Consider the following 12393-nt stretch of genomic DNA (forward strand, 5'->3'; position numbering starts at 1 on the left):
TTTGGCAGAAAGGTCTGGCAATATTCTGATTGATAGGGCATTTTAACATTAACATTGCTCTTTTGACCAAAGCAGGAATTACAATTTTCCTCTACTTTAGAATAGGATGGGCAGAACTTATCCATCAAAGAAACACTCAGTAACATAAATACCTTTTTTTCTACATAGGTACTTATCAGACACACCGGGATGTGAAATAAATATATTATATGCTTTCTCCCTAGATTGACAAACACCGCCAAAGCAAGGATTCAGTTTTCTTCAACGACGGGATCCGGAGAATAGATTTTGTTCTGTCTTATACTGATGAACCAATTAAAGATGCAGAGAAAAAAGCAGTAAGATAATTCTGTTTTTTTCTTAAGTCAAAGTAATGGTATTGCATAAGTGGGAATGTTTTCCTAACCTGTGGTGTCCTCATATTAAACCATGTTGACAATTTTTTTGTGAAATGCTGACGCCTTAAATAATTGCCTCTGTTGACTAATTACCAATGCAATACTTTTTTAGGCAGATAGAAATGTAACATCCTTGTGTGGCTCTATAGGAATTGTGCTTTATTTGAATTCATTCCAGCAGAATCATTTGTCTCTATGTTCTTTGGATCTACCATACCATATTCAAATGCAGTGCAGTCTATGACAACATGGACAAATAACACTTTCTGTAATGACTTCTCACAGAAATAAGATCATATTCTATATTACTTAGCGTAGGATTGGTATCCTTTTAAATTATGCAGTAATCAAAGTTATTACCCAATTTAATGTTACTCAGTGTATCAACCTCCAAAGCAGTAAGGACAAATTTAGCACAGCCAAAGTTCAAATGCGCAGTGCAGGTTGATTCCATGTCGGAGGCAACCACTATTATATGAACTACATACTAGGGTTAAAGAAATGGTGCCCACCTTTCCCCCTGCCAAATGCATTCTTAGAGTATGGTCTGCATGTGCACCACCTCACAGGTGATGCACATGCACGTGGCCTTATTGCCAGTGTGCAGGATTTGCTAATACAAAGTATGACCAAGTTTATTTTGTCAATTGTATATGCAATATCCATGGGCAAACAAGAGAAGCTCATGTCTGCTATGTGCAGGTACCCATCCGATATTGTTGGAGTGATCTTTCCTGTGCCTCCTCTAAGTCACTGCTCAACTTCAGAAATACTGTGAGGATAATCTCCTGTTCCGTATCCACACATGTGGCTTTAGACTGACAGGGAGCACTGAAACCAAACTGCCAAAGGTTAGGTAAGAATTGCTTAAATCGCTGGATGCTATCATTCGTCCATCCTACTAGTCCGCCTTGATCTCTCAACAAACTGATACAGTTGGCCATGATTTCTTAAACATAAGTTTGACTGGGACTGAACTCAAATGGATCAAACAATGTCTCCACCACTGCATTGGACAAATGACAATTGCCCACTTTCTCCTCATCCTGTCAGAAACACTGTGATGTTACTCAAGGACACACATCTGACCCTGGCTGGTCAATGCCTACATGTGACCTTGGTCACCCTCTTAGAGATTTTGCTTCACCAGTCCAGCTTTTCTTCTGAGACTCAGTTACTGAATGCCTGGATACAAATCTCCTCCAGCAATGGGAAGTCAAATTACATGAACAAGGACCTTCATTGGACTTGTATTAGTAACTTTACTCCTAAATGGCAACACACCTGCAACTATTCTGCTTTTCACCTCCAATGTGAAACATCTCCCATTTATTTGCCACTCCTCCCTGATACTCGACCTATTCCTTGCTCATCCGAGGCAGACGACTGCAGAAGTCCACATCAATGCCATATGTTGAAATATATCCATACACTCCTAGATCTTGAAGCTAGGTTTGCGTGGTTGAAGCTCAAGCAATCACAAGACTGGATTACTGCAGTGGTCATTGTGGAAGTTTTCAGACAACTGGGATCAGACAACTAGAATTGGTTGGCACTGGGCACTGAGAATAATCCTGGCCATTAAAAGATAGGATTGCAAAGCAGCATTGAGATTCCTTCACTTCCCACCCATCAACGAGTAAACTTTCTCTGTCTTGCACATCATTCTTATTGGGGGATAAGTCCCAAATACCTAACTGACGCCCCTTCATTTTCCTTCGTGCATACACCATTTTAAGGTTGGTCCACACAGCCTAGGCAATCTCAAATCAGTTTTTGAAGGCTGGTGGCACTTGGCCCAAAATTCTAGATTAGCCTTTTTCAAGAACTTACTCCTTCAAGACCACTACAATTTCAGAAGCACTTTAAAACATTAAACTACTTCCAGGATATTTTCCAATATCCAAAACAAGAAGCATTACTCCAATGAGATAATCTAACACCGTCATTTAAAAATGCAATGCAATGCAGCCAAAATCACTCAGATTAGAAATGTCTATAAACATCTTTTATTTCCTGCTTGCTTTCTCCCTTGACAAAATGATTTGTTTATTTTGCATTGCAGCCCATTACACATTAAATACATCCTTCAAATGAGACAACGTTCACAGTTGTGATTGGGTCTGTCTACGTGTTGCTTCATTATGCAAAATGCCATAATGAAAATACATTACGAAATGCAATTTGTTTCAGTTTTAGGTGGATTAATAACAGTTCTGACCCAGTACAATTCAAATCTATGCTTCCCCGATATTTCGAGGCTTGTGCAGAATATTTGCTAACCTCCTGAAGTTTATACCGCTGTAGGATATTTTTATCTGGCAACAACTAGTTTGGGGTAATTTTCCACCCACCTGAAATCGGGTGCGCCCAATTTTTATTTCTTTAATGAAGTTCATTTTATGAAACTGGGACTGAACAATTTTACAGTAGCGATTCTCTACAGCCTCTCTCCCCTTTCGGGACAAGAAACACAAGAGTTTATAGAAATAATCAAACCACATTTAAAATGTAAACAAACAACTGTATCTTTTCTATTTGGTGTGAAATCCCAATGTCGGGTTACTACAATGATGAATGACCATATACTGGTTAACTGAATTGCCAAAGCTGTATTAACTTGACTACAGACTTTTAAAAGCACACACATCAACAGATGTGCATTTGGTTTACCCTATGTGCACATCCAAAATGTGAGGATCCAGGATAAATCAGAACATCCATTACTCTCTAAATCTCTAGTATTGATAGTAAAATAAGCACCTACCCCTTACCCAACATACATGTCAGTAGCTCAAAATACATTCTCAAACTCAATGTAAAGACCGACTACTTAGCATTCCTGCATGTAAAATGCTTGCAAAAAGAAAAATGTATGTTTAACCCGTAGGGTTGCTAGATTCTCTCCAATGATTTTTCTTTTGTATAAATGTGTAAGTGTACATTTTGCCATTTTCAATGGGAAACTTAAAGGTGGGAAAATGAGTAGCAGTTAAAGGATAGTTCCGGGACTTTTTTTTTATTGTCCCTACGGTTCGGCCATGTGTTTTTAAGCATAAATCGGTAGATCGTAGAAAACTTTCCTATGGACCTTACCCAACTTTTTGTCCATTAATGCACTCGAAATCAGCCGCCATTTTGTGATAATCCTATCATTTCCCCCCAGCGACCTGGCTCACCTGCGTTTGCGGCACTAAATCAAATCCCCCGCCCCTGAAAAAGACTTTATCAAAACATTCATATTCCCCGCCTCTATCCGTGACGTGACTGTGCTGCGTAGGCAAACGCGCCCAGGCGTCTTCTACGCGACTCCACACAGAACCCGGAAACCAACACAGATCAGCTCACAACACAGCGCGCCACAATTCGGAATATGAAAATGTACTTTTAAATTAAACCGCAAGATTGTACATTTGGCAAAGTACATTTATTGGACATCAAATGTTTAGAGAATATTCAGCGATTTGCATTTTTCTTTGCTCTCGAACCAAAATAGTTTGTCTTGAGGCAAGCGATGTTCGTGTGCAGTACACAGGGTGTTGGTTTACGATAAAATAAGCTCTTCGGTCGCACTGATAATCGCATGGCTGTTCCAACAACGAGGCACTAGGCCACCACAACGATATGTATGTTGCATCTAGCCATTAGTACCGCGTAAGGGCATACTTGTACTTGGCGATCGTCCCATAAAATGGTCAGGGTGGTAACGTTGTTCACGCGGAGAAGCAACTGGCGGTTGTAAAAGCCATCCGCCGGTGTCTGGTACTCGTGACACAGACAATAATGAAGGATGTACCTGTTTTAAAAACATAAAAAATGAAATTAGTCTCACCATCAGATCTTTATTAAAATGATTCATTTTATATATTAGGTCGGGAAATTATTTCATAGCTAGGACAGTGCAACTGGGTATTATACGTCATTTCCAGTAACCCACCCCCTCTCCTCCGCCTTTTTCAGAGCCGCCTGAGCGCCAGTGGACCACTTCGTCACTGATATGATATAATATGGCATTTGCAACGCGCCTATACACAAGTGTTTCAAGGCGTGGCGAGGCAGGGAGGGGGGGGGAACAAGGAGAAGACAGACAACGATCCTACTAGGCCAGGTGTCATTCAGATCGCGCAAGTGCAGGGGTAGGGGGAAGGTAAAAGTGCAAGGGGAAGGGGAGGGGGGAAGTGGAGTACAAGGTAAGTAGCATAAAATAATAAATACATAGGGCCAGCTGGTGGCGAGTGCAAGGTAAGTGCAGAACAAGTGCTGGGAAGGGGGGCTGTAGGATACTGAGACAGTCCCCCAGTGCAGGGGTTGACAGGGAGGCAGTGCAGGTGGAGAGTGGAAGGGCCCAGGACCGAGGTCGCAGACAGTGGACCAGTTGTAGCAGGGGAGAGGGAGAGAGAAAGCAGAAGCAAAGAGGAAGGTTTTGAGGTGCTTCCGTAAAAGGAGATGGTTCTCCTCAAGATAGTGCGCGGTACAAAACAATATGCCACATAGAACGAACAAGTACAACTTAAACCGTCTTTAAAGCTACTGTATAGTAATTAAATTGCGGTATAAACTCATCTAAAGAGTTACTTACATTATATTTGCATTTTCCATTGTGTCTGTGCGTAGGGCAGCCCCGAAATACCACTCCTTCTATGCCGATGTTATTTCTTCTAATGAACGAACATTAAATGGCTATCGTTTCTGACATTTTATTCATTATCGTTTCTTACGTTATTGCACCACTCCCCCAAAAAGAAGTCTTTCGGGATGGTCCCGGCCTGTCAAGGTCAAATAACAATAGAACCTTATACTGAGTCGTGGGCCATTCCGGCACCCGAGCAAAAAATCAAAGCAGCTGACCTTCACTTTGAACGAGCACACATTCCTAGTTAGCTACATTCAGTGTAAGGCCATCTCACAGGACTTGAAATTTACACTCCATCTTTGCATTTTGTCTGCGTGCTTTGCAGCCCCAGAGAACCATAAATACGGAGACATTCTATATTTTTTGAAAAATGATTTATATTACTGTTTGGTTTAATTTAATGCGCAAATGAACAAGGTTGGATAGACACATTGCATGTACACTGAGCAATCACTTTTATTTACACAATACATAGCTACACATATTCAATGGGCCTGCGACATGAGGAGACTCGAGAGCAAAGTCACAGGTGACACCCGGGTGGTTCGCACTACTGCACGGTGAAGGGAGGGGCAAGGGTGGAGAGACAGATTGCATGTACACTGAGCAATCACTTTTATTTACACATTACATAGATACACATATTCAATGGGCCTGCAACATGAGGAGACTCGAGAGAACAGACAATCAAATTACAATCATTTAAACCGTGATGTGTATTTCTCAATGAGCTCTGCTTTAGGTGGACATGGAACAGAGGCAATGTTGGGTGGCAATGCAGTTTTCCCCTGCACAGGTTCGTTCACAACTCCATGTATGTGCCTATCTAGGACATCAACAATAAGTCTCTCAATAAACTCATATTGCATATCCTCAAACACTGGTTTGATCACCCATTGTTTACTTCTTTTAGTGAAGGCCTTATTGTAGCGAAGCGTCCCTAAAGTTCCGGTCGTCCTACTTTGTTGACGGCCAACATTATGATTATGTGCCAAGACCGCTAGAAGAGTCCGGTTTATCATGCCCTCCATGCCAAAATGCAATCGTTTTGGCCTGTACTTTAGGCACATATTGTGGAACACCTCCAAATCTCCTGTGTGGCAGAATTCCGTGAGTCCCCTCAAATCTCTTGTTATAGTTTTATCAAATACAATCTTTTCAATGGCTTTGTGAGTGGGTGATGAAGGAGTCAACCACTTCTTCTTCCGCGCCTCCTCTGTGGACAAATGGCCATGTTCACAATTGTGGAAATGTTGGTTTGTGGTCCAGCGGTGAACGTTGCTACAGTGTAGCATTACTGACCGCCATTTTTCCAGTAGAATTTCCAATGACCCTTCACATGTTTTTGAGCTCCACCAAAGATGGTTGCTGATTGACTTGGACCACTGTGAAATACCTTGCATATCTTTTTTTTTACCTGCAGCCGACATTTTTTTATTGATTGTTTTTGCAAGATGCCATACGTCAAATTGGTGGTTTATATTTTTGTACTCTTCTCTCATTGTCTTGGCAATTGAAACGTGTCTGTCCGTGGCTATCAGGTCGATCACCATTTCCCGCGATTGTAGTTCTTGCAATGATGCTACAAAGCCAACTTTCTCCATGGCCACTGAGGATGTACTTTGTGACACCTGCACGACCAACGAACTCACAATTTTCTTACTTTCCATGTCCTGAAAGTGGTAGGTGCAGTACTTGGCTGAAAATCCTGGGCTGTTGCACTGTCCATCACCGGCTAGCCTGAACCGTTTGCCCGCGAATGTACTTTCAATAGACATTTTTTCCATTCTCCAAGCTTCGCTAATGGCTGGAAATAGATAATCGGTTTGGTATTTGTAGAACTGAGTTTTCGCAATGAAATGGATTCCCACAAACTGAAAGAAATACTCTAACTTTTTAAAACTTGAACCACTAAAAAGTGCGGCCGCTGCACAAAGTAGATTGCCTGCTGGCAGTTGCCCCATCATGGGTTGTGCAGACCATGAGAACGGATGATATTGTGTACAGGTGGCATGTATTTTAAGGTTAGTGCCTCGAATTGCACGAGTCACATTAATCAATGGCTCCCCACATACTTCCCCACCAACCGAATGCCCACATTTCATCATAATAATAATATCAATCAAACAACTATCGAATACAATGAATTTGGCCTCTTTCCTTATACTGTCACTCTGCATCCCAGCTGGTTCGGCCTGTAACGTTGAGGACATGTCACTCACATTAAAGGTACAATCTCTGATATCGTCTTCCGCTATGTTCAGTGATATTGATGGTGTTTCATTGTCGTCCATTTCATTCTCTTCCATTGCAGCATCTGTTCCTTCTCCGGCGATGGGAGAATAAAACAATTTCTTCAACTTTCTCGCGGTCTTAGTTTTTGCGGGTGTGGATTCTGTGAATTGATCTCCGACTGCATCCGAACTACCAGGAGGACATTCACTATCAATGGCTGGTGGTGGTATAGCTCCGTTGTCAATCACTTCATATTCTTACCATTGGCACGATGCATCTCCAGTCTCAAGTCCCTGCCAAAAGGTTTGACAAGCAACATCTCTCGTTCGCTTCACTGTCTGTGTAGATGTAGTTCGTACACCCACTCGCAACTAGAGGACAGATTGGAAAAGGGATGTTCAGTTTAAACACAATTTACAGTATTGAACTATTAACAGTGAAAAACAACATAATATAGTGACCAGGACACTAACCTTCTTTTGCTTTCTTTTCTTTGAAACTTTCTTGCCTCGAACTTCAACATCTGGACGCTGTTGCTCCGACTCGTGTGTGCATGTCTCCACTTCCTCTTGCGCTGCAACGACTATATTTTCATGATAAGCACATCCATCACGCACTGACGCTCCATCGACTCCCTGAAACATAGAACTTTCATTAGTATGTATAATAATATTGAAAACACAAAATGTACTTGGGGACCAATACCCACGTACATCTCAATAGCAAAACACGAATGAACGCATTGTGTAGAACATTCAAACGACAATTATTCACGCATTGTTGATCTAGTTAGATGGAACTGTCAAGATCCATACCTCGGGCTCCGCATAGACTTCCATTGATGATATTATTGAAGATGACGCTTCAGCAACTCCCTGAAACACAGTAATTGCATTAGTATGGTTTTCTATTTTGTTAAAAAGAACATAAACTTTGTGCAGGCGTCAACGGCTCATCTAAATAGACCTGCACAAATGATCAGTTGTCTAAAATAAATAATGGATATCTAAATATGATTCCATTTGCTCGATCGTAGGAAGTGTCACCACCCAGAGATCTGCATCCACTACTAGGGGTGATGTTCTTGTAGAAGAAGCTCTGTCATCTCCCTGAAACATAGTACTTGCGTTAATAAAGAAGGAAGTATAGCGGATGTAATCACGTCATATGATCTCGCTTGATCGAACTGTCAGTATCCATACCTCGAAATGCATAAGAACATCAAGGGACGCTGTAACTGCGGTGCACACTTCTGCAAGCTGTTGCGCCGACCCGTAACTGCATGCTCCCCCTTCTTCTTGGACTAATGCTCCATCGACTCCCTGAAACATAGGACTTTCATTAGTAATGAACACAATATTGAAAAAAGAAGACACATAGGAGGGCGACGACAGAAGGACATATCAATGGCTAAAAACGAAAGAAACATTGTGTGTAACAATCACGCTACAAGAATGCAAGATCTGATGATCTCCATCGATGGAACTGTCCGGAAACGTACCTCGAGCATCTGAGTGACATCAACGGTTGTCGTCAATGCGTTGGACTCCTCAGCATCTCCCTGAAAGACAGTACTTGCATTATTTTGGATAACAATAATTATAACTGAAAACAAAGACTAGAGGACGAGTACTAGGGTGTACCATTAGGTAAAATAATTACACGATAAATTAAAACTATTGATTTACATGCCTAAAACAAGTCAGTGGCAGAATAGCTAAGTAAGATTACCCGATAGGCGCAATAACGACACGGATGGAGAATCTTCCGCCTTCATATTGAGTGGATACATAAATGGGGGAATTATTGTTAGCTAATGCTACACACTACCGCAAGGCCGAGAGCTAAATCCGTAAACTTGACTCACCAGTGGAGGGATGTGGACGAATAGAGTGGGAATAGCGGTTGAGAGCAATTTTCGCGTCGCTCGCGGTGTTTTCTTCTTTATTAGCAATGATGTGGAATACATGTCTGAGCTAAAGTGCCTGCTGCAGATGCGGTATCGATCACCCCTCTTGTCCGCAAAGACTTCTAGGACTCTACTTTCAAGCTCAGACGGTGGATATCCACAATATCGGACCCATTCTCTTATCTGATCTATTGTCTTAGGGAAAACATGCATTATAGTACCTTCAGATTTATTATGGGTCTTCGAAGGGCAACCGCCAATGGAACAGGCAGGCATTGTGGAAAGTTCTGAAAAGTAAAGATCAACAATTCTCAATGAATACCAATGTGTTAAAAAATTAAATGACACATAAAAGGTCCAATGCAAGATTCGTTTTGGTTCTTGGAACTATACACGTTATTCACATGCGGATAAGTATTTGAATAACTTTAAAAAAATAGAAAAATAATTTGACTAAACTCAGAACATGTGACTAGTTCCTTGCATGTACTGTCTTGAACGAAAAGAAAACATGGATGCAATTTGAGGACTACTAGCAAATAGATATAAATTAAAAAATTGGACGCAAAATGATTATGATACATGGCCTTACCTTGACGAACAAACAGTTAGATGCAGGGATCAGAGTAGTTTCTTGTCGTAGAACAGGGAGCAGTTCACAGGTTGCAAACTGACGAGTTTGCTCGAAGTGGCCACGGAAGTTCACAGAGACGAAGAGCAGATAACCAGCACCTTCACGGGTTGACTAGCAAAGCGCAAAGAAGTTCTCATTAGAAATATGAAGTGGGTTATAAAGAATTCGAAACAGGGGTGTGTTTGTGAATGAATGACGTGTATATGTCGTGGCATTATGCGGTTTGCAGGGGGGCGTCCAGCGTGAGGGAGGATGCTTGGCAGGAGACACGGGGTCTGGAGATAGACATGGGAACAACAACCCATGCTCTATAGACCACTTTGAAGTGTACATGGTCTTTGGCACCTCTTGGCCTTTATCGCTCCCTGACAGCTCCACTTGCCAGCGCAAGTACCCCGGTGCGAACTGCCTTTGATAGGGCGGGGGGTGGATTGGGGCGGTGGTCGTGCAGACAAGACACAGGAAGACTCGTGAATGGAGACACACTTATGTGGATTGAAGGTGGGCGGCCAGCGTGAGGGAGGATGCTGGCCGGAGACATGTGGTGTGACAAGACAAGGCACAGGAAGACTATTCAATGGAGACACACTAGATTCATTTAAAAAATCAAAACAACCATTGTTAAAATATATGTTGGGTTTTATTTTAGATCTTAATTTCAATTGAACATAAATAATAAACATTACACATTGTAAAGTTCCGGTTGCAGCACATCCAGGGAAAATCTGCGGTATTGTCCACTGTCGCTGGGGAAATGTTGTCTAATGGCAAGTACCGCACAGGCAGGTATTACTCTCCGAACGCGGTGTCCGAGCCTCCCGTGAAGCCACCAAGTGAAGCAACGATAGGCCACCAGCCTGTACCACCTGTGAAAAAGAAAGATGCAAACTGTATTAAAATGACAAAACTTTCTTATCAATGTCGATTCAGGTAAAAAATGTCATTCTGCTTTGAAAAAAATTCTATCTAGAAAATGCACAATATGGAACCAATTTACATGCGTTCGAATGATATGTAGATGTAATTTTATATGTGGGAGACGACCATGAAATAGTAGTGGCATCACTGACATCACAACCAGAGTATACTTACTCGTTACTCGGATTACGCGGACGAACAGTGCCGCGAAGTTCGTGCATAAGCACCATCATCATCCTCAACACGGTCCGTGAGAGGCAGGCTTCCCTGAACTCTGGCAGCTCGGTGATGCATTGCGGACTTGGCTCGCCTTCCGAAATGTAGGCCAAGCACCCGGAATTTTCACGGCAGCAGCAGTTCTCCTCCTCAGTTGGCATTAGCTCGCACCGATTGCACGTGCACCAGGTGGAGACGCCGTCCATGCGACATGGTCCAGGCTCTTCATCCGTTGACTGGTCCTCCCAACTGCCGTCCGAATCCCCATCGTTTTCGCGTGCTTGCCTTTCCAGTAGTTCCTCCTCGGTGTACTCGGGCTCGTACATATACGGCATTATTGTAGCCATTGTGTGGTAAAGAAAGTAAAATAATTTACAGAGATGGTACAGGTGTTCACAAGGCCTAGAAGCGGCGAAGGTAGCTGACCAGAGCACAGAAACGAGTCACAGAATACTCAAAGTAACACAGAGAGAGGAATGGAATCGAAAATCTACTGCTGTGTGTTGTGAAACGGTGTGTTTATACTTATTCAGGAAAGAGGCGTCCTGCCATTTCCATGGCGACACTTCATTAGCTGAGGCGCAGCGATTGTTGACACGAAACGTGCTTTGGCGTTGGGAAATGGGCGGTATGCGTCTGCTGATGTCAGGCTCAGGGGCGGGGGATTTGATTTAGTGCCGCAAACGCAGGTGAGCCAGGTCGATGGGGGGAAATGATAGGATTATCACAAAATGGCGGCTGATTTCGAGTGCGTTAATGGACGAAAAGTCGGGTAAGGTCCATAGGAAAGTTTTCTACGATCTACCGATTTATGCTTAAAAACACATGGCCGAACCGTAGGGACAATAAAAAAAAAAGTCCCGGAACTTTCCTTTAATAACCCTTTCCCTTATGCCGTTCAGCATTAGTGTCTGGCCTGTGCTTGGTGGTTAACGAGTGATTGACTCCCAAATACATTTTCCTAGGTATTTACAAATCAAGACATTATTTTGGCTTCCATTCTGTGCTTGCACAGGTTAGGAGTTAGGATCTCCCAATATTTCTACCATTGGACCTATTTTATCAAATCTCTAATTCCAGAAGCATATGCGATTTTCAAATATGTTCTCATTTCCCAGGATATATAGTCAATGTATATACCTGGTATATGTATATGCCGGTCAAGTGGCACAGCGAGTAGAGCGCTCGCTTTGACATCCGTGCAGAGCTTGCTAACGCAGATTTGAATCCCGGCAGGGCCAAACTCAGCCTTTCATACTTCCGAGGTCGATAAATGAGCACCACACACCGTGGGTAATGATGAGCAGCGCTCAGATACCTGAGGGTTTGTAGCGCTATATAAATGCCTAATTATTATTATTATTATACCTCCTCAATACTTTCACAAATAAAAATATTTTTTTTAATCTATTCCTCATTAGGGTATACTTCACTTCAGTCACTATATTTC

The 12393-nt window shown here is 42.3% G+C and overlaps 1 protein-coding gene across 7 annotated transcripts in view; it reads left to right on the forward strand.

Annotated features, from left to right (window-relative positions):
- Positions 1 to 12393, forward strand: part of ANO5 (anoctamin 5) — a 652338-nt gene that overhangs the window by 316087 nt on the left and 323858 nt on the right. For all 7 annotated transcript variants that reach the window (XM_069623486.1, XM_069623488.1, XM_069623491.1 and 4 more), the window contains one exon: positions 225 to 338. In XM_069623486.1, coding sequence (XP_069479587.1) covers positions 225 to 338 — 114 coding nt within the window. The remainder of the gene's footprint in view (positions 1 to 224; positions 339 to 12393) is intronic.

The sequence above is a fragment of the Ambystoma mexicanum genome, chromosome 11, assembly GCF_040938575.1.
Source record: "Ambystoma mexicanum isolate Mex_15411 chromosome 11, UKY_AmexF1_1, whole genome shotgun sequence".
In the NCBI taxonomy this organism is placed as follows: domain Eukaryota; kingdom Metazoa; phylum Chordata; class Amphibia; order Caudata; family Ambystomatidae; genus Ambystoma; species Ambystoma mexicanum.